We start from the raw sequence: 23,309 nt of genomic DNA, 5'->3' as shown, positions 1-23,309 counted from the left end.
TTTCATCGTTTCACCAACATTATTGACATTTACTCAAAACATTGCTTGTGTGTGTGGCGTTAACAGCTACGGAGTTGCTGCAATGTGTCACTTTTGTCACGCTAACTTCCCCGGAGAAATGAGTGACGGCGTGTGGAGGAATTTGTCCACACTTGAGCAGATTTAGGACATAGTGGGCAAAGTCACACAAGAAGCCAAACAAACCAAGTGTAAGTACTGCGTGTTGAAGTGTGTGTGTGTTTTTTTTTTATTTTTTTTATTAAATATACATGTTGCTTTCCCAACCATGTTGCCGGCCCAGACGACCGCTTTACGCGCATGCGCAGTGACACAAACACGCTGACGAGTAATGTCAAGAAGTGACGGGAATTAATCACGACCGATAACAGTTGAGCAACTTTAGCACACCCCGCAGTGGTGGTGTACAAGTGTAATTGCAGTACAATGTATTTTCTTATTTGTGCGTGTTTTTTTAATTTATATGTGTTTAGCTGCGAGCTTCAACTACGGTACGGTGGCTGGGAAGTACTTCCCTTTAAGCGCATGCGCAGTGACTCATACGCGTTAATATTAATTAATGATGTCGATTCCCACCACGGTCAGAATTGACACGGACATGCACACTTCTAGCCCCAGTTTCTACACATAAGCTCCTAAATGTAATGTCAAATTATATCATAAAACATTATTACTCACCCGTTTTATTTTTTTTTTAACTTTCATTTATTCAGGTACAGCAATTGAGAACAGATTCTCTTTTGTAATGCTGACGTGACTGCAAACAGCAGAGTAAAACAAGGCAAAATTAAACCAAGTATATGAACACATTTACAGCAAACTGTATAATGTGACGTACTCTCACAGTACATAAAAGAAAAACAATAGACACAAAACATGAAATAATGCAATCACAAATAACCAGGCAACATATTGCCGTCCAATCAAAAGAGACCATAGTTCCCTTCACAGCGTGCGTGGCGTCATTTGCGTTTGCTACGAGCTGAGTTTGAAAGTAAACAAGCAACTGTAGTTTTCAACAGCTGACAGTCTTTCCGTTGGCGAGTAACACACATACAGAAAAGCTGGTTTAAATTTGCATGTCCAATTGAATCGTTTCTCTGGCTTCACTGTACTTTACTTACAAAATGGCAAAAAAACTAGTAAAGCCACTGCAGTTAACCACACACCTATGGGGGAAATGGAGATGCTGGGAAACAACATGGTGCCCGTAAACCACGTGACGCCGATTCAACCAATGACAGTGCGGTGCTGTGAGTTCACAGTGTGTCCAGACTTTGTTTCTGTGCGACTTTGCCTCCCTCTAGTTTAGTGTGATTCCTGCATGCGAGTGTGTGTGTTGGAATTTCCCGTAAGGCCTTGTTTGAGCTAGCTTGCCCGGTAAATGGCTTGTCACACCGGAAGCGACCTTATAAGGGCACCGGAACACAAGAATGGGCGGGGCGAGGAGCCTGTTGTCACGAGACGAGCAGCCAGTCAACAAGATAGATATTCTTTTATTTTTTATATAATTTCGACTCATGCAGTCGGCCACGCAATCATGTGCAATAGCGACATTAGCACGTCAGGTTAGCATTGTGGTTTCCCCACCACGGACTCGGAACTCCGCCTCTTATGGGGGGGGGGGGGTGAGGTCAGCAGCCGCCTAGCATGAGTCAACCTCGGGCAAAGCAACGCAGCAGTCATCGCGCCGCCGTTGTGCACGGTGCGGACGGAGCGACTGACTGTCACCGCCGCCCTCCGCAGCCCGAGCGTCCGTAACATCACACAACCAACGTAAGTACGACGAGGTCGTGTCGCCCCGTGCGTGGTGTCCATCTTGTTCTTGTCTTGGAAGTTGTGCACATGTGACATGCGTCTTGTTGACTATCGCATTGTTTTGGTTGGCTGCAGCATTGGGAAGATGGATAATCCCCCCCTGTTTTGTTGTTGTTACCACAACAGCGCTGAGCTTGGGGGTCCTGCCTGCCTGCGTGCCTGCCAGCCTGCTGCGTTGTGCACGTTCTGTGCAGCCTACGCGTGCAAAGTCAGATCTCCTTGCAACGGATTAGGGCGGCTAACGGTGCTCGTCGTTTATTTTAGGTACCTTGCTGCGCTTGTTTATGCTTTACTTATTTTTTTATTTTTTTTTTGGGTGGGGGGGTGCATGGGGTACAAGTGGTTAGCGCGTCTGCGTCACAGGTCCCAAGTTGTGGGTTAGAATCTGGGCTTCCTGTGTTATAATTTGCATGTTCCCCTCGTGCCTGCGTGGGTTTTGTCGTCCTTCGGACATGCATGTTGGGTTCACTGAAGACTGTAAATTGTTCATTTATGTTTATGTGTTTTTATTGTGGCTACTGCACGTGCCCTGCGATTGACAGGCACCCAGGGTGCACACCGACTCTTGCCCAAAAGTCAGCTGGGAAAGGCGCCTCCAGCAAAACAGAAAACTGATGGATATTTGGCAAGCTTGTGCAAGGTTGCACCCCAACCACCCTCCAACTCTCTCTTTGCTTTCCACCTTCGGCTGAAGGTTTTGCCTTTGATGTGGGCAAGATCGCAACTTTGCTCTGTGCATGGCTGCGTTGACACTGCACGCGTCAAGTGACAACGATTCGGATATGAGTCACGGCAACTCGAAATGGAAAGCTGCGAGAATTTCACATTTACGCTGATTGCGATTGAAGGGATCACGGTTTGCATTTTCAAGTTCAAGTTTTATGACGTACGCAACAAGAAATGCAGGCGGCACGGTGACGAGTGGTTTGTGCATCCGCCTCACCGTTAGGAAGTTAGAGGTTTGAATCCGGGCTCCGGCCTTTGCAGATTCTCCCTGTGGGTTTTCTAAAACATGCTTCATTCGGTTCATAGAAGACTCTAAATTGTCTTCCTCTGTAGCATGTAAAACGCATACTCTGTAGGGTTAAAGTTCGGAGATTGCCGTGGCCTGTGCAGTACTTTCCACTTTTTGGCCCTGATGAACTCTTTTTGTTTTTATGGCAGTTGTTGGTTTTGCATTATGTTGGCCAAGTGATTAGCACATCTTCCTCAATGCGAGTGTGACTGCTTGTTTGTGGCCCGTGATTGGCTGGCGACGAGTCCAGGGTGTACCTCGCCTCTCGCCCAAAATCAGCTGGGATAGGTTCCAGCTCAGCCCGCGACTCTAATGAGGATTAGCGCCATAGAAACTGGATGGATAGGTTATTATGTTGTGTTTCCTTGCCCTAGCAGAGACCCTTTAAAAAAAAAAAAAAAAAAAAAAAAGTGCCACAAAAAGTGTGAAATGGGAACTGCAGTGTCAGTACAGCCTTGGCAGAGGTTTCCTGGGATCTGAACATCACACGGCATTGCAGTCTCAGGGAAGGCTGAGTGTGAGCGAGCGAGCGTGCAGGATCCCAACAGCTGCAGCTCGTCTATTTTAAGGAGCCCCTCGGCGGGGAAAGGGTGACAATTGCCAGGCACTTCCTAGATTTGTCAGAGGGTGGCCTTTTTGCTAAGTCCATGGTGGCCACTCCAACATTGAACACCATTTTTTTAATTAACTGTACAGGAAATGTTTTTGTCACATTTCGATTTTTATTTATGATGCTAAATTGAGCAAACAAATAGCAAATTTATTAAGAATCAATGTTTACGTTGATGTTTTGACAAAGGGGACAGCATTTATTTGCACACGATCTGAAAAGAAAATAATATTTCCGTTATTTCTGTGGAAGTTGATGGAAGTTAATGATAGGGGGGGTGTTTTAAAAGTTGCTAAAATTGGGAATTAGACATTTATTAAAAATAAATAAAGAAAGAAAGGGGGGGAAAAAGATTTTATTTTAAGGCAATATCGCCTGGCATAAATTTATTCTACTGAGCACTAAGTAGAAAGAGTAGTTAACCACTGTGTAATACAGTTGGATAAAGCTCAAATATAGTAAAACTACTTGCCCAAAGGTGACACAAAGTGGAGAGGGAATAGGAAGGTGTTTGCAGAGTGTTACTGTCACCTGGTGGTGTTTTTCTAGGCGTTGTTTAACAGAATGCATTTTGTGTGTTGATAACGCTACCATAATGCTTAGTAAAAGTACTTGGTGTACTGATGATAAAGTAGAATGGGAAGCTAACCGCTGCGTAATAGAGCTAAATAAAACTGAAATAAAATGCGGAGTGAACAGTTTCGCGTTTGCAGAGTGACACCATCACCTCGTAGCATCTTAAATGTATTGCGTGAATTCAAAAGCATGTGAAGTGTATAATACGTGTATTTATCTTTTCACTTGCTCTGTAAAATGAATTTTTGGTTCCGAAGTGATAGTAAAGTTCCATTTGCTGTTCTTTGCGTATCGGCACACTTTCACTTTTTGCCAGCATTTGTAGACTTCTGTGGTACAGACGGAGTTATCATCATCATTATTATTATTATTTTTTAATCCCACAGATGCTTGACAAGTTGGCATCATTGCCAAAGTCTGCTCAGAAACCTGCGCTCCCAAATCTTTTTTATATTCATGACAGGGGTTGCCATGGCGATATGGAATCAAATGCCGGCTGTCAAGTCACGGCAGGGCCATTAGACTTTTTGGCTTGGCTTAGTAGTTCGTCATGACTTGCACTTGCTCACTTTCATTTGCCTGTCCTTTGTGAGTATTGGCGGTTCAAAGGGCACGAGCCCCCCCCCCCCCCCCCCAATGAGCCACACTGTGGTGTAACAGTCACTTTGTCTCATGTGAAGTAGTTGCAGGTGGCGTGCAGTTCGGACTGTGCGGTGTCGTTGAACAAAACGACAGATTACAGTCGTAGTCGTCATCGTTGTTTTGCGGGTTTTCTGAAAACAAGCTGACATTATTAAAACATGATAGTTTTGGTGAACGGGCAACACGGGGCCCTAGCGGCGAGCATGTCTACCTCACAGTTCTGCGATTCGGGGATCGAATCTCAACTCGGGGCCCCCTTGTGTGGCGTTTTTTGCGTAGGTTTTCTCCGGCTCCTTCCCGCATTCCAAACACATGCACGCCAGGTTCATTGAACACGTTCAGTTGTCCAGAGGTGTGAATGCTCTTTTTTTTTTTTTTTGATGAGCAAATGAATGGAGGGATGCTTTGACAAACACGAATCGTCGCTTGCGTAATGGATTGTCGGTGTCATGTGACTGAAGACAAACTCTCGCCCCACGAACGGCACCCATTCTGTTCTATATTTGCACACGCGATGATACCTTTCAGCTGAGGTTCAATTCTTTGTCCATTGGGAAAGCAAACAGTAGGTTTTTGTACAACCACGGCGGTGACGGTAGTGCTAGACCACATTCTGTCAGTAGAACCCCTTTAGGGTCAGTTTACACAATATTTTAAAGTAGAAAATGGATAAAGAAGGATGTCATTTGTCGTTTGTTTACGGTACAACAGTATTGTAGTCTAATTACTATCTCCAAACCCTAAAAACGTGCACAAGAGTCTCGGGTAGAGTTGTAACAGTACATGTATTCCGATTTTTCGGGACATAAAAAGAAGGTTGTAGATAATGGACAGGAAGTGTGACTGCCTCGTAAACCAACACAGTGCAGCTCAGCCTCTGGCTAGTAGATGTTACGGCTAGCGACATGGTCTAAGAATCGGCTATTTCAATCCAAAATGGCTGACTTTTTGTGCGTTCCGTTACGATGGACGCCCACCCAATTTCGTGTAAAAACTGTAGAAACTGGTGTCGGGGGATATTTTTTCCCTCACTTTCCTGGGGGCACTACTGACTCAGTATTGGGGGTGATCGTTCCCGGGACCCATGAAAACAAAATACATGAACATTGACCTAGATACAGACACTTGCAAAAATGGATGCGTTTTCGGGCATGTTGAGGCAGCTAAAAAAGGCGATTCATTCATCGGAAGAATACTAATAAGCAGCACTGGTAATGTTGCACTACACTCAAAAGAAAAGATGTGACGAGAGCTCTCTCATTTTTCTCTTCACAGGGTGTCGCACATGAACGAGGGACAAACATTTCAAGACTCGGAAGAGGAAGATGTTTTGCTGATGTAGTTTTACTCTTATTCAGACTTTTGCTTTTGTGACTCCATCAGGGGAAAGAACAATTAGTGTGCCCGAACAGTTTTTCCTGACACCGGCTTTTTAATGCTCGCCATGAGCGTACCAGCCCAGCAGAAACCTGGCGCAAAACGAACGGGCAAGCGTATCACATTTTTTACCGATCCCACCGGAGCCATGAAAGAGACCGGCCAGCATCCAGAAGGGTCCTACTACATTCAGGGCGGCGGCGAACCCGGGAAATCCGAGGCAGCGAGCGGTGTGGCGTCTAATCCGGAGGGCCATCGTGTGTACCTCAACTCTGTCATCTTTAGCCCTGACAAGGGCGACCAGAACAGGGGTCACTATCAGCAGACGGTGCCTATGAAGTGGGCCCACCAGGATTCCGGTCAGCAGCAGCAGAGGGCTGCCACCTGGACCACGGTGGCCAACTGGGAACAGAACTTTGCCAACTACTTGACCGACACCAGGAACCAGACAGTGTTTGCAAAACCGACGCAAGAAACTGGAGACAAGTCTGGAGACAAGCAGCAGGCGGGGCATGACCACGCAGCGGACGTATACCGAGACGCCGTTAAGGCGAGGGGCCTGGAGTGGGACCACCGGCAGCTGCAGTCCCAGGCCTTTCAGGAGACCCTGAAACCCGGGGTGCTGAACCCCCAGCCGAACAGCGCGGCCCACCCGGCGGGGAGCTCGGTTTTGCAGCCGTTTCAGTTGGCCTTCGGGCAGCCCCGGCAGCACCTGCCCGCCTACTACCAAAGCTTCCAAGGCAACGCCAGGTTGCCCAACCCGCCCAACTACTCCGTGCAGGCCAAGCCCCCCCAGCAGGCGCCGCAGCTGCAGAGGCAGAACCTCACCCAGCAACAACTTCAGCAGCAGCAGCAGATCATTCTCCAGCAGCAGCAGCAGCAGCAGCAGCTCCAAATGCCACATCAGCAGTTGCAACAACAAAGCCAGCATGTGCTCGACTACTACCCTCCCAACACGCTCTCCCGCCCGCAGCTCGTGCACTCCCGGGAGCCGATGTTGGCGGCCGCTCCCCCCAAAATCCAAGAACCGCTCATCCATGACATCACCCCGGAACCGCCGCTTTCCGCTCTTCTGCCGGATTCCTTGTCCCAGACGCAGAATCTTCGCAGGTCGCGGCGCCTCTCCAAGGAAGGCGGCGCACCGTCGGACGACAACCCCTTCCCGGGCGACCCGGCCATGCAGGGCCCTCAAAACGGGACACGCGGCTTCGACAGCGACTTCCTGGCTGCCCCGACGGGCGTTATCCACAGCGCGCCGCGGCGGACGCGCAGGGCGTCGCAGGAGGTCAACCTGGAAACTCTTGCACAGAAAGCCTCGGAGATGGAGACGCTGCCGTCACAGGGCGTCACGGTACGTGTCCTGAATGTTGACCCTTACGTGTCTACGTTGGGAGAGAAAACAGTGCTGTGAAAAAAAGTATTACCCTTTTATTTACCGCACTTCAATGTTTCAGATCATCATACTCATTTGAACATCTCACTATGGCAACCAAAGTTCATTCAAGTTAAAATGCAGTTTCTAAATCCAAACTTACCTGATTCTTTGTGAGCAAGTAATTTCCCCCCTTGTTAAATCACTGTTAATTGTGACTAACCAGAGTTTTGAGAAAGTTGCGTTCGCCTTGACTATCACCAGATTTTTTGGGGAATCAAGAAATCAGATAAAGTCGGCTGCAAGATCTCAAACTCGTCCATAGAAATTCAAGAGTGAATGAGAAGCAAAATGATTGAAATTGATCAGTCTGGTAAAGGTTACAAAGCCATTTCCAAGGCAAAGCACGGTAAGAGCCATCATACACAAATGAAGACAACTGGGGGACAATTGGTGCACCTCACTAGGACTGGTCGGCCGACCAAAATCCCTCCAAGAGTGTGACAACCACTCATCTTGAAGATCTCAAAGGAACCCAGAACGAACGACATCCGGAGAACTGCAGGCCTCGCTGGCCGTAGTTCAGGTCAGTGTTCAGACTCAACCATAAGAAAGACATTGGGCAAAAATGGCATCCATTTTTTTTAATGACATATTTTTTTTTATGGCACTGTACAAAATGAACCTCCGAGTGTTATGTTTCAATAAACACAGATAGGATCCCGTCCCGTCCGGTATCAGGCAGAGTCATGCGCCGTGATTGCGCAACAAGTTGCTCAACAACACTGTGTCAGTGGAGCTCAACGTGGCCTACATTTGCCTGCTGATGTCTCGCGCAAACCCTGTGTTGGGTTACATGCTTGCCGCCCCCCGCCCCAATCCATCAAAGGAGAGAAACTCCAGCCTGGCCCCACTTGCCCCCCACCCCCACAGCACACACAAACACACTCACGCTCTCTCTTCATGCAGCACTCAGCAAAATCTCTCTCCACCGACCACCACTCTGGTGGAGTTGCTGGTGTTTTCCACCGCCGACCGACATCAGTGTTTCACTTTGCAACACTGCTGGCAAAAGTTATAAATATATACCGCCGCTAAACGTTGACGTGGTTATCAGCTAGCCTGACTGTGCTTCGTAATAATAAGTGGTGTTTTCATTTAATTATTGATTTTTTTTTTTATTCCAGTTTGTTTTTAAGTCGGACACATATTCTTCTCCGCTCACACACAATTCAAAACAGTTCCTAGTTGTCTAAAACCACATCTAGTACTCTTTTGCCAAAATACCCCAAGGCCTATGAAACTGCTTAGTCATCTCATCGCTTTATTTATTGCATCATTCATGGCCCTGAAAACCTTTGCGAAAGAGTTTGGGAAGATGCCGTAACCGCAGTCATTTGCTTTTATGAAATATTAAAGGCTTTTTGAGTGCAGACTTTGATGTGGATGGCTCACGCTGGCAGCGTCACAATCCGGACGGAATAAGTATGAAGGGCTCACTCACGGGAACGTTTTCAGAAACTGGCTATAGGATAGCTCAAGATTGACTTGGTTTACTGACAACTATTTGTAAACAAACAAACACACACACACACAAAGTAAATTTGCACCTTTGATATTGTAAAATGAGCAACAAACAAACACATCCAAATTAAATGTTCCCTTTTTAATATTGTAAAATGATCCCCTTTGATGACATCATCCCCACATATGCAAGAGGCCTTTGGTTTGGTCTTGTCCGCATTGTTATGATTATTTCTATTTCCGTGACTTATTCCTAACTTCCCCTGTCTCTTGTTCACCAGGAGCCGCACAGGCCGTGGAGTCCGCCCCAGCCGGGCGGCCCGAGCATGAAGCGGCCGCGGGACGACGGCCTCCTCCCACTCGTCATCCCCGTGTCGGTGCCGGTGCGCCGGCTGGACCTGTCGTCGCGCACCGACGGCACGGCGCTGACGAGCGGCTGGCCGCCTCCTCCGCCGCCGCCCAGGCCCCCCAACCCGCCGGAGATCGCCGGCGCCGAGCGCAAGCCGTCGGTCATCGTGACCCGGCGGCGCTCGATGAGGAACTCTCTGACGGAGGGTTCGGAGCAGGTACAAAATTATTTGCTAAGATAGCTTGTTTAACTTAAAATTGCCCAAATCCTCAGAATTGCAGCCTCTCAGCAGTAAATATTCGCAGATTTGAAAGCAGACAGATTTTGTCTTTTTGTTTAATCAAAATCAGACATTTGCAAACATCAGCTTCTGCTTTCACTTTGGTAAACAATGATCAACATTTTTGCCTATTTTCTGACGTTATGGCCCAAACCACTAACTAAATTATAATCAATTTACGTTCTTACTTTTTCTGCACTTTTTTTTTTTTTTACAAAGGGATGGAAATTTAAAAAAAAGTTTTTTATCTGATTCATCAAATAATAATAAAAAAACAAATTGACAGATTAATCAATTATTGAAATAATCATTAGTTGCAGGAGAAAGTAAATGAACTGCACGCGTGTTATGTGATTTAATCCATCACTTTTCTTGCGATTTATTTGCGATAACATTCACCGTTCACAATAGAAATAAACAGAACGACTAGAAATATTCCACACGTTAAAAAAAAAAAAAAGAGCCACAATATGCTGGGTTACGCATGTGCGTCATGATAAATGCAAATAAATGTCGTCCCTCCTCTCGCTCGTTATTCATGATAACCTTCACCGTGCACAATGGAAATAATATCGCGATGGTGTAATGTGACTAGACCTACTGTATTCCACTGCGTCTTCTCGCCGTGTAAATTCCTTGCACCCCCCCCCCCCCGAGCCCCCCCCCCCACACACACACACACACACACTCCCTCCCTCCACGCAGACGTCCCCATCCCCCCACCGCTATCTGTGTCTCCCCGCCCTCCGTTGCTGTGCTCCTCACGTTTTCTCTTCATTTGATTAGAAAAGGGAGTCTACACTGTCCACGATCAAGCAGATTATCCAGATTATTTTTTGTGTTACGACCGCGTGGCCCTGCCATACTTTTTTCCATAGGATAGCTCTACACTGTACATTCTATACCACGAATCCTAAAAGTGCCATGCCTTACCCAAACCCTGAAATTGGTTATTTTTAGCATAGTGGAAGCACATTTTCCCAGAGGAAATAATGGAGATTAGAAATAGGATCAAACTGTATCTGCCAAAGCCTTTTATTGAACGCAAAGGCAAATTCGATTATTATTATTATTATTATTCCTATACTAGTGCAAAAATAAGTTATGAAAATAATGAAATAAATCATTAGTAATTCTACAAATAAAAGTAACATTAAGTTAACCATAACAATCATGTAAATTTAAATAAATCAAAATGAGGGCGGGGGAAAACGGCATTAAATATTGACATTGTCAGTTTCAATTGATATCTGTACATAAGAATAAGTTAACCGTAAACAAAATTTAGTTAAGACAAAAGCAAATACACATTAGTTGTCGTACAAGTGTCAAAAAAAGTTAACTGTCACGAGAAATATTAAAATAAAATTTAATGTGTTGATGTTAAATAAATGTGATCACACATTTATATTGTTAGTTGCTTTAAATAAAAATAAAATAAAAAAAAACATACAAATTAAAAGTAGAGAACCTTGGTGATCTTGCGGTGCCCGCTGAACTGCTGTCTCGATTACTTTGGTCATTGGCCAAAATTGACAGATGAATTTTGTATTCATTCCTAAAAGAATCTATGCAGTACATCTGCGGACTTGCCAAAATGCTTGAATGTAGTTTCTGCCTCCTGCGTTAACGTCACGCGTCTCCTCCTCGGCAGAACGGCGAGGCCGCGCGAACGGACGACGACGTGAAAAAGCTGAAGCGGCGCCCCCGGCCCGAGCCCCTCTTCATCCCGCCGCCCAAGCCCGCCGCGTTCATGCCCCCACCCGCCGCGGTCTACTCCGCCGTCACCCCGTACCAGAGCCACCTGCGCTCGCCCGTCCGCCTGGCCGACAACCCGCTGGCCATGCCGCCCTACACGCCGCCGCCCATCCTCAGCCCCGTGCGCGAGGGCTCCGGCCTCTACTTCTCCACCTTCCTGTTGTCCTCGGCCGCCGGGGGGCCACCGTCCGCTACCCCCAAGTCGGCTACGCGCAGCCTGCTCTGCTCAAGTAAGTCAGAAACATCCAAAGAAGCAAATAATGGCTTGAAACCCTAATTTTCCAACCGTAACCATTGCTCAAACCCCTGACTGAGGCTTGAAACACTAATTTTAGAACTGTTCCTTGAAACCATAACTCTTGTTTAGAACCTTAACCCTGACTTGAAATCCTAATTTGAAATCCTAACAAAGGTTTAAAAACCTTAATAACCCTTTCTTGAAACTGTAATCCTGGATTCAAAACCAAATTTTGAAACCATAACCATAGTTTGAAACCCTGACTGAGGCTTGAAACCTTCATTTGAAACCCCAAACCTGGCTTTGAACCATGATTTATAACCCTAACTCTAGTTTGAAACCCTAATTTGAAACCTTAATTGAGGCTTGAGACCTTCATTTGAAAACTTAACCCCAGCTTCTAACCCTGACACTTGTTTGAACCCCTAACCAAGGCTTGAAACCCTAACCCTGTTTTGAAACCTTAATTTGTAACTTTAACCCAGCCTTCAAACCCCAAATTGAAACCCTGATGCTTGTTCAAAACCCTAACCCAGGCTTGAAATCTAATTTTGAAACTGTTGGTTGACACCCCAAACCAGGCTTGAGCCCTTAATTTGACACCCTAACCTAGGCTTGAAACCTTAAATTAAAACCGCAACCCTGTCTTCACCCTAACTCTTGTTTGAAAAACCAAACTGAGGAACCTTAATTTGCAACCCTCACCCTGGCTTCAAAAAACTGCTTGAAACCCCAAACCAGGTTTGAGACCATGAATTAAAAACCTTCAAAAACCCTAATTTGAAACCCTGTTGTTGCTCGTTCAGGTAGCTGCGACATGACTCCTCCGGTTCTGTCTGCAGTGAGTGAGCCCACTCCAGTCAGCATTGAGCCGTGAGTATTTTCCTGTTTTCGGTGGAATTACGCACACACGCACATACACTCAGTCCAAGCGCCGCGGGCAATTATCCAGATCATAACACCGAGCTGAATCATCAGCTGTCCTCGGTGAGCTGTGTTGAACTTTCAAACCCAGCACCGTTGCGCCGTGTCATCCTCGGCTCATGAACACCATTTGTGATATCCGCCACAAAGTCCACATCACACACGGGCGTGTAGTGTTCATGTTCCGATTTCTGTGATCCCTCCTTTCGCCAGTCGGCACCGTGCAGTGTAGAAAGAATTTGCACGACTAGGAATAATCCAGAGTAGGGCTGCAACCAACCAAAAGTGTTTTTCATAATCGAATCAGATTTAAAAATAACTTCACGGACCATTAACTGGACTTTATCTCAAAATGACCATGCAGAAAATGCACAATTACAAATTGATTATGATTTAACTCCCCGGTTTGGTCAATAAGTCAGAAAATAGGCAAAATTGTTGTTGTATCTTTTGCAAGGTAAAAGAAGGTATTTGCAAATATCATATTTTGATGAATATGTCAAATGTGTCAGTCTGCTTGGTTATTATAATATAATATATATACTTGCTTTATTATAATCATAAATATAATTATTACTATTTACTGTTGAGAGGCTGAAATTCAAAGGGTTTAGACAATTTGAAGTTAAACCATGTCTCTAAACGATTACTCAATCATCAAAAAATGTAATTGAAAGTCGGCCAAAAAAAAAAAGTCCAATTTTTGCCCATTTTTCTCTTTTTGTTAAGGACAATAACAAGACAAATCTTAAAACAGTCACATTTTCTGCCTTTAATTCATATCCATAGCTAGCAAGTTATTTTATATCTTTTAAATTAATCGGTCGATTAACCGGTTTTCGGAATTTTACACTGACAAATATCGGACTCGACATTGGACTCAAAAAAAAAAAAAAAAATCCACATCGCCTCGGGCTCAAGTTCAAATGTCCCAAAGCTCATCCCGTTTCGGTGTCCCGTCGTCCAGACGGATAAACTTGGGGTCGCAGTACCAGGCGCAGGTGCCGGACCTGAGGCCGCGCTCCCTGGTGGAGCTGGACACCCACGGAGCAGAGCTGGTCTGGGCTCCCCTGACCGAGCTGGAGGACAAGCCGGACTACCACAAAAGAGGTACGTGGACCCCCAAAAAGGGGGAAGGCCACGTGTACGGATGACGCGATAACGTGTCTTTGTGTCTTTCCATCAGTGAAAGACCTGATGCACCTGGCATGTTCCAGCGCTTTGTGCGGAGGAGGCAGCAACCAGGAGCTGGCCCACCATTGTCTGCACGAGTGCGACGGCGACGTCATGGTGAGAACGCACGGCGAGCTGCTCTCAGCTCGCTCTGCGTCTCACCCACTTCCGAGCACGCGCTCGTCAACTCGTCATTCCCCAGCAATCTCGACACTTTATTTGGTTTGAAACACTGAACCTGGCTTAAAAACTCGAAACTTGGCTTTCAACTCGAGTTTGAAATCCCGACGTTTGTGTTAACAAGTAACTCAGGCTTGAAATCCTAACGCAGTCTCGGAGCCCTTTTTTGAAACCCTAACCCAGGCTTGAAGGCCTTAATTTGTAACCCCAACCCTGACTTCAGACCCAAATTTGAAACCTTAATCAAAGCTCGAAACCCTAACACAGGCTTGAAATCTTCATTTGAAATGCAAACCTTGACTGCAAACCCAAATTTGAAACCTATACTTCTAATTTGAACCCTCACGCTGTCTTGAAACCATAACCCTGGCTTTAACCCCTATTTTTAAACCCTAACTGTGGTTTCAAACCCTATCCCTGGAATGAAACCTTAATTTAAAACTGGAACCCTAAACCAACTCCAAATACTTGCACCTCAATGTCCAATCACATCAAATCTTCCCATTTTCAATTCTAACGATGTAAGACGGATCTTGAAGATTCCATGCCATCAAATGTTTTATTTATTTTTATTTTATTTTATTTTCGAACTCTTGGATGTCCCTTTATTGGTTTTGCAAGATATTAGGGTTGGAAATGCCCAGGATGTCCTTTTTCAAGCTATTCTCGTTGGTCTTTTACGCCTGGCAATTGAGACGGCCATCTTTCTCATTCATATTTGAAATGTGAATAAGCTTTGCTCCGATTGAATCGCTGTTATTCTTAATTTAAATATGGAAAACGGCTTTGCCCCGATTGGTCCTTAGCAATATCACGGCGTCTTGTGGCGGCCGAGCGTTCATAGCAGCGTGGTGTTCGGATTCTTTAATGCGGGGGCGTTCGATACGTTCACACCGGACGCGAAGCAAACTTTCGCCCGGCGACTCGCTCGAGTTTGATTGCGGGAGTTGCGTACGAGCCAAAGTTGCACTGGCTTCATTTGCGCCATTTAGACTCGCTCGCCCGTGTTGCCGTTCAGTGGCTGGTTACGAGCTTCAAAGTGGGCATATACTTGAATAATTACTATCTACGTCACAAATAACAACAACCTGCATAGATGTCACAGACTCATTTTGATCTGTGATACGCATAAAACAGAAACGTCAGGATTTTGACGGCATGGGACCTTTAACGAGCACAAGCAGGAGTCCCGACTGTCTCGGCAATTTCTGTGGCAGCGCCACGTTGAGATTCCAGGCCCTGGCGACCGGCGCCGCTCCAGCGTTGCCAAGGAAACGGAGAGCGCGCAAGAAACACGGAGGGGGTTGGCGGGATGTCGCGTTTAGGCGCCCACTCTGCTCTGCGGCAGCAATCTGGCAAGGCGCAAAAAAGCGGGAGAGCGCAGAAGTTGATTGATGTTCTGGTTAATTAAAATTCTCGGCCACCTCGTTGGCCAACGTTTGTTCAGTGTCAAATGAATGTTGTGTTTTTCAGGCTGCTTTATCGCTGCTCATGCTGAGGAATCCCGTGTTGCCCGAGTCGCATTCGCTGTCCAATTACCACTACTCAGGTTTGTCGTTTGTCTTAATAGTGGCCAGCCCTGCTCGCCAATAGATGCGCCGTCCACTCCGAACAAATGAACGCCCGCCTCACTCACACACACACACACACACACACACGCCCGGACATTGTAGAATTTAGCGCAGGCACCATTCGAAATCTGATGCTAACCGAAACAGCAGTTCGGAGGGATGTGGTCAGTGCGCCACGGTTTTCACAGTATCACACATGGGTCAGGAAGCGCTGAGTCGGCAGTAGACAAAGCGTCACGTGTTTGTACAAATGCAGACCTCAGAGCTGTGAACGCTGCAGTTTTTTTTTTTTTTTTACTTCCACCATCTCCACATTGCCGCAGAAGCCTTTAGTCTCCTCTTGGATAAAAAAGCATGCAAACCTTAGCTTAGTCTGTTTCTTCGGCCGCACGCTGCAGTGTGATACTCCACAGTCTCCACATTGCCGGAGAGGCCCTTAGTCTCTTCTCGGATAAAAAGCCATGCAAACATTAGCTTGCTCTGTTTTTTTTCAGCGGGATGCTGCAGTGTGATACTCCACAGTCCCCACTTAGCTTCAGCGCAGCTGCAGCAGCGAAGAGTGGGTGATGGGCGAACCGAGGACGGGACGAGTGGGGGGGTAGTGGCTGGGGTCCGGAGGGGGGGGTGTTCCAGCATGTGGTTAATCCCCATCCTGGGCAGAAGACAGGAGAGCCATTGTTCATCAAGTGTGTTTTTAAGTTTTGGGGGGGGAGGGAGGGGGGGGGGTGTCAGGGTCCAACATGTTTATACGCACGCGTGTTAGCTGTTGGTGCGCTGATTTATTAATGCAAACTATTTTTGTGTCCGTCAGGATCGGCCAGGTGGTCTGCAGTCGAGCGACGTCAGTTCAACAAAGGCATGGCCACCTGCAAGAAGGACTTCTTCATGGTGCAGAAACAGGCAAGTCCGCAATTGCAATTACATTAAAGGTCCTGTGCCATGAGATGGATTTATTTATTTCATAATCTTTGATGTCTACAGACAAACGTTTCATTTTTGGGGGGAGATTTTGAATTGTATGTGTTGGAAATGCCCAGGATGGCCTTTTTCAATCTATTCTTGTTGGCCTTGCAGTTGAGCCGGCCAAATTTCTCACTAATCTTCAATTTGTAAAGAAGCGTTGCTCTGATTGGATCTCTCATCTCCCTCATTAAAATACGGAAAACAGCATGGCTCTGATTGGTCCTTGGCGTTCATAGGGACATGGTGTGTGATTCCCTGAATGGCGATCCTGTTTTGACTGCACATACAGTATAGTTGATCATTTTTATTAAAGCATAAAGTAAGAGAGAGTGAGAGAGAGGAGCAATGAGGCAGGAGCGGCTGGCTACAGAAGATGTCGGTGAAAATCAAAAGAGAGGCTTATATCCAAGCTCCAGCTCGTGACGTTTCACTGCAAGCGTTGCTATTTCATCCACAGTTATATTTTAGATTATAAATATAGTAAATGAGTATCGTTGTAAAACAACACGTATGCTTTTGCATACTGTGTTCATACGGCCCGTTGCGGCCGCCGCCCCGGCTGAGTTGTGCACTCGTAACCCGGGAACGCACTTCCAGCGTGTGTGTGAAAGCCGATGTTCACGGAATGGCGGCAGTTTTATTCCTCAACTCGTCAGCATTTGGCAGGTGACGTTGTCGCTCAGCCATTTTTCATGTTCATTTTGACCTATGTTATGCATAAAACAGTGGGGGGGGTAAACATTTCTTTTATGACCTTTTAAAAAAAGAAAGTCAGCCCCCGAAGCCAGTTTCACTTGGGAACATGGAATTTGGTAGACATGTCTATCATAAGTTGACCTACAAACAAGTCTTAAGAGGCTATGCCCGAAAAGACACAGGAAATCTGGCAGTTTGGTTACAAGCGGCCATTTTAGGGCAATTTTGCCCATTTCCAGGGCTCCTTTAAAAACAGACTGTATAGATGCAAATGTATAGATGGGTCTTGCCGCAGGTGAGCACCAAGACGGTGGCGCAGTGCGTGGAGTTTTACTACTCGTACAAGAAGCACGTCAAAGTCGGCCGCAACGGGACGCTGATCTACGGAGAGGCGACGCCTCCGGACGGCGGCACGGCCGAGGAGGAGACGAACGCAAATAAGGTAAGCTTCGAACGTCACGCTTAATTTAAAGCGGCTCGGGGGATTCACCGTTCGTCGTAAATGCCGCCGCAGGCCTCTCTCAGGCTACAGCAGCAGCAGCGGGAGGAGGACAGCAGGAAGTGGGAAGGCTCAGCCGACAGGAAACGGGACGTCGGCCCCGCCGGGTCGGCGCGCGCGCTGCCGTCGGCCGACAACGTGAGTGTGGCGGGAAACGAAACACAATGCACAAATGAAAGGAGTGGATAAATAATTTTTTTTTTTTTTTTTTTTTTTCTTTTTTTAAAAATACAGCCTCAGTGCTGAGACGTTATCATGCTTTCGTTCATCGTGTTGCATTATTGACTCAAGCGGCCACGTGGGAAATAGCAGGAATGCTTGAAATGACTTTACGAGCCCACTTTAGTCACATTTACGGGACGCGAAACAGAGAATGTGAGGATAGAGTTTTTAAAGCATTTCCATTTATTTGTCCTCTCGAGAGCATCTTGCTCTTAATAATCCTTTGACAGTTTGATAACTTATTTTTATTATTATTGTCTGTTATTCCATCTCCAGAATGGCTTAGAAATACTGTCAATGGCTTCAAGTCGTCCATGTCACGTGCCTATTTGTATCATAACATCTATAAATGTAAGAACATAAAAAAAATTTTTTTTTTTTCTTCTTCTCAAAAATTAAACTAGCAACTCTCCACATTAAAACACATTTAACAAAAATGTTCTCAAATTATTTTAAATTCATAGTTATTTGCTCACTAAACAACACATTAAACCAAACTTAAAAATACCAGCATGCATTCTTTACAAAATAGAAAATGCTGTTTTAAAATTATAACATTTTAAGATATAATTTGGGAATTTTTAATTGTTTAAAAATTAATTAAACATTGCAAATTTTCAAAAAATATAAATTTTTACTCTCTAACATGTCCACACTAACACAAACCTTAAAACAACAACATATTATATATATAATTTAAATGAGTAAAGTGTTAAATACAAATGTATTATTATATATTATATTTTATTAAATACAATAAATCCAAAATGTAGTTGTTCAAAATATGGAACTAATTATTTCAATTTTATACTGTATCATGATAAATACTTGTATCTATATATTTGTATGTTCTTTCTCGCCAGTTTATCCATGACACAAACCAATTTTCAAAAAGTATATAAAAAATATTTGTTTTAATTCATAGAAAAGAATATATTAATTTAAAAGTGCAAGAAAGTATTTTTTACAAAAAAATATCTATAATCTATAAAAATATTGTTTTAAATATATAGATGCAAACAACAATTTGTAACTTTAGAAAGTTTTCTGGACACATGACTTTTTTTTTCTTGTTTTTCTTCCTGAGGTATTTGACTTGCCACGGTAGTGTCACGTTCATTGTGTTTGCTGCCCCCTGGTGGGCATGCTGAAGCACTATAACTTATTGCCTAACGTCAGTGCGTGCTGGTAAACGATGACTCTGCAGGAAAGCACTTTTTTTTCTGCATGCCATCACATGAACTCTTCCGATGTCCACAGAGCACCACAGTCCTGATCATGAGGGCCCAGGAGGATGTCGTGGCCAGGGATCGACCGCCGCCGCCGCCTCACGTCATCGGGCCCCCGCCCGGGACCGACCCCTCAACAGGCAACAAGGGCGCCGGCGGCCCGGAGGGAGAGTTCCCCTGCAAGAAATGTGGCAGGTCGGTCGTCAAACGTGAATAAATCATCACCCTGGGACTCATGCAAAAGATTTCGGTTTTGTCATTGCCAATTGCGTCGTAGCAACTGATAACAGGACACATGTACACTCGTACTACAGCGTGGTGTACCACTACATCCACCATGCTGTGTTACAAAATTACATCCATAACCAATCATTTATACATTATTTACAATCTATAATTCTATTTTATTTTGTTTTGTATTCTTGCATCAAAATGTAGATTTTTAGAAATGTTCTTAACGGATAAGTGAAAGTGTTAATCATGCGTGTCGGTCTCTCCGCCAGGGTGTTCTTCAAGGTGAAGAGCCGCAGCGCTCACATGAAGAGCCACGCCGAGCAGGAGAAGAAGGCCGCCGCCCTGCGCCAGAAGGAGGCGGAGGACCGGGCCCGCGCCGCCGCCCAGGCCCGGGCCGCCGCTTTCATGGCCGCCCGGCAGCAGAACGGCACGCGGCAGGCGGGCGGCGACAGCGAGGACGACGACGAGGACGGCGACGCCTCGGAGAGCGAGGACGACGACAACTGGCAGTGACGTGACGCACTCCGCGGCGGCGACCCGCACTTGACAAGCTCGCGTGGCACATTCAGGGAGGTGTGTGCCCGTTGTGTCGTCCGTGTGTTATCTCAGCTCCACAACCTCCAATTTATTAAAAAAAAAAAAAAAATCACTGATTTTTTTCATTTTGTTTTGTTTGTTTCTTTCAATTATTATTACCGCCACCGCCATTGTCAGGCTTTTGCCCCTTCCTGCCATTAAGCACCTTTTCACAGGCAGGTGGCGCTCTTGTTGCACTCTCGGGTTTTGGGTGAGTCAATGCCTTTTTGACAATCAAAAACATGATATAAATACTGTACATATACAGGGTATTGTTACTCTTTCAGTCCTGTGTGGCTCCTTTTACGGTTCCTGTTGTGTTTCTATTCTTGTTCATGATGATTATTATTATTACTGTATTATTATTATCTAGAGCGCGTTCAGTTTCCTGTTTTTGAATTGATTTCAACCAATACGATGGCTGCCTGTTTGTTACTGTGAAGAAGAAAAAAAGTGTCAGGCGTGCAATAGATGGAGCGTAACACACACACACACACACACAACACTTTTCACTGGAGTTTTTTCCCTTATGCGGGGACGGTGGGTCGCTTCTTTATCCCAGCCAAGAGTCCTTTCCTGAGCTTGCGAGTCACTGATGTCCCCCTCCCCCACCACACCCCCTTATTTTGTGAATGTATTGCTATATTTATTTATTTGACATATTATTTTACATTTACATGATTCAATGCCATGGTAGTGTGTTTCTTTTTTTATTTTTTATTCTTTGCTGTTGAGTAGTTCCGGGGTCTGAGCCGATGGAGGCCTGGCAGCCTTGTGATCTCTCCCGGCCAAGAGTCCTCTTCCTGGGGTCGGGAGTCATGGATCTCCCACCTCTATTGTGTGGATATATGGATGACCTTGTTCCCATGTTATTTGACACTTGGAGCACCCCCCCCCCCCCCCTTGCCCGCACCTGTGACACACACATACTCAAAAACACATGACTAGTGTTTCCCTACATGAGGAGGGTGGGTGTTTTCTCTTAAGCTCAAAAAAACCCTCCTGGACCTGGATTCTGCTTCTGTTGCTGTGGCAACAAAGCCACTAAAAAGGTTATTTTCCTTTTTTTTTTTTTTATTTCTAGAGAGGGCGAAGACGCTTCAAGGAGACGGTCAAGTCCCAGATGATAGAACTTGGGTCTATGCACAGATTGTGTGCGTGCGTGTGCGTTGATGACAAAAAACAAACAAGAAGACTGTTCCCGTTTGCTATGCTTAATGTATATTTTCTTCTTATTTCCGTGCACATGTTGAAATTCTTGCAGGGGAAAAGTTGTTGTTAAAAAAACATATTTAGCTAACTATTTAAAAAAAGATGTATAATGAAAAGGTCTATGTTTGCATACTTTCTACGCTATTTTCGTAAGGGGGTTCACACTAACGATTGGAAAAATGCAATCTCGACGAGTACTTTTTACGACAGTGTAACTTATTTGCTTTTGTTTTCTACCACGTTTTTTGGTAATGAGGCACTGTATTAAACTTAAGTATTCCTTAACAGTGTCGTTTTTTTTTTCCTCCCCAGTTGGATGTCAGGGCATTTTCTCCGAGACACTAGAGGGCAGTATTGCACAGTTTTCACTTACAAATAACGTTTTCGAATTATTGCATTTATTCCTCAATACAAAACAAGTAGTGAAACTGTCCATCCATCCATTTTCTGAGCCGCTTCTCCTCACTAGGGTCGCGGGCATGCTGGAGCCTATCCCAGCTGTCATCGGGCAGGAGGCGGGGTACACCCTGAACTGGTTGCCAGCCAATCGCAGGGCACATCGAAACAAACAACCATTCGCACTCACAGTCATGCCTACGGGCAATTTAGAGTCTCCAATTAATGCATGTTTTTGGGATGTGGGAGGAAACCGGAGTGCCCGGAGAAAACCCACGCAGGCACGGGGAGAACATGCAAACTCCACACAGGCGGGGACGGGGATTGAACCCCGCACCTCAGAACTGTGAGGCTGACGCTCTAACCAGTCGGCCACCGTGCCGCCTATGTAGTGAAACTGTTTTGTCCGATTTTTATATGATACAAAAATGCACCAGCATGCATTTGAACAGTTAGTTTTTCCAGCGCCACCGCTGTTGCTGTACTACAGTCTTTATAGTAAATACTCAATGTCACAGTCACTTTATTGATTTAAACCATAAACCAACAGAATAATAATCGGAACATACGCAAATGCTGCATTCGTGGGTCCCAGAGTGTGGGGGAATTTATCCTAGGCACGTCCATGAAGAGTTTACAGCTAAATACTAACATTCGAATGGTAAGATATGCAAAAATATAAGCAGCCTCAAGAAATTAAGACTTGTGATAATAATTAAAGGTGGAACAATCAATCGATCAATTGACAAGTAATCAATTATCAACATTTTGATAATAATTTACAGCTTTACCTTAAAATGGTCCTAATCCTCTAATTTCATCTTCTTGACAGTAGATATTCTCCGATTGCTGTTGTCCTCCATGAAAGCAGATTAACTTTGTGTTGAATCAAAATATTTGCAAACATTTGCTTTTACGTTGTAAAAGAATGCTCAACACTTTCACCTATTTTCTGACATGTTCTGGACCAAACAAGTAACTGAATCATAATCTGTGTGGTTTTTTTCCCCCTTTTTTCCACTGCCAATTTGAAATAATGTCCTGTTTTTGAATAGAGGAACGGAATTTTTCAAAAAAACATTTTTATCTGATTAATTGAAAAATTAATCGACAGATTAATCGATTATTTAAAATAATAGGCCTAATTTTTGTGGTTTTAGTACATAATTTTAGTATGTTTTGTCACTCTTGATGAAGCCAAGAGCATTTTCTATTTCCATCCAAGCTATTTTTAGCGTAAAGTCGAGGAGCTCCACGGTCTGAGCTCAGGGACTCCGGGCCGCCTTGCGATGTATCCCAGCCAAGGAGCCTCTTCATGGGCTTCCAGTGAGTCAAGGATAACCCCTTTTTATGTGGATGAATGAACAGACGCATTCATGTTTATTAAGTTGTTTGACATTTTCCTGATTCAGAGCCTTGTTATTTTGTGTGTGTGAGGTCGAGGCTTGTGGGGTCCCAGACGCCCCCCCCCCCCGTTTTGTGGATCTATACATGGATGCTCATCATAGAGATGAGAGGATGAAGTTGGCGCCCCTGACGACAAGAAAGATGGATGCATGACGACGGGAGGGAGTAAAATGAAAACTCAAGGTCGGTTCAAAGAATATGAGCTCATAATTCATGTGGCAGGAAACCACAGCTCTCTTTTGAGCCACTAATCGCAGTATGCAAGCTTCAGCTTCAGTCTTGATGCCACACAGTATTCCGTATGTGATGATAAAGGGTGCTGTGTGCTTGTCTAAGCAGGGGACAGCTGGCCCGCATGTTTTGTTTCTGTTTGCTGACTTGTTTGTGTCTGTTGCCGTGGCGACCGCCCATCAGCGACCCGGGAACCCTTTGACCAATCGGCAGCGGGCA

At 45.2% G+C, this 23,309-nt stretch overlaps 1 protein-coding gene across 4 annotated transcripts; it reads left to right on the top strand.

The window, feature by feature from the left end:
- Window positions 1-67: 67 nt before the first annotated feature.
- On the top strand, window positions 68-23,037 carry mideasb (mitotic deacetylase associated SANT domain protein b). Of its 4 annotated transcripts, none has more exons than XR_009791524.1 (14): window positions 1,446-1,794; window positions 5,955-7,407; window positions 9,234-9,518; window positions 11,236-11,569; window positions 12,384-12,450; window positions 13,469-13,611; window positions 13,688-13,791; window positions 15,328-15,403; window positions 16,237-16,325; window positions 17,380-17,526; window positions 17,599-17,721; window positions 19,066-19,229; window positions 19,538-19,841; window positions 22,890-23,037. XR_009791524.1 is itself a non-coding variant. In XM_061795367.1 (14 exons), exons 3-14 carry the CDS (start codon window positions 6,115-6,117, stop codon window positions 19,779-19,781), a joined length of 3,069 nt encoding a protein of 1,022 aa, XP_061651351.1. In that variant the 5' UTR covers window positions 1,447-1,794; window positions 1,963-2,100; window positions 5,955-6,114; the 3' UTR covers window positions 19,782-21,341. The 4 variants fall into 4 exon arrangements, 3 of the variants coding, with proteins under 3 accessions (XP_061651352.1, XP_061651351.1, XP_061651350.1); XM_061795367.1 differs by lacking the exon at window positions 22,890-23,037 and adding an exon at window positions 1,963-2,100 and having other exon boundaries at window positions 1,447-1,794; window positions 19,538-21,341; XM_061795368.1 differs by lacking the exons at window positions 1,446-1,794; window positions 22,890-23,037 and adding an exon at window positions 68-209 and having other exon boundaries at window positions 19,538-21,341.
- The last annotated feature ends 272 nt before the right edge of the window (window positions 23,038-23,309 follow it).

Source organism: Phyllopteryx taeniolatus, chromosome 13 (genome assembly GCF_024500385.1).
Source record: "Phyllopteryx taeniolatus isolate TA_2022b chromosome 13, UOR_Ptae_1.2, whole genome shotgun sequence".
In the NCBI taxonomy this organism is placed as follows: Eukaryota; Metazoa; Chordata; class Actinopteri; order Syngnathiformes; family Syngnathidae; genus Phyllopteryx; species Phyllopteryx taeniolatus.
The sequence above is the reverse complement of the archived record's forward strand: the minus strand, read 5'-3'. Positions and strand labels throughout refer to the sequence as shown.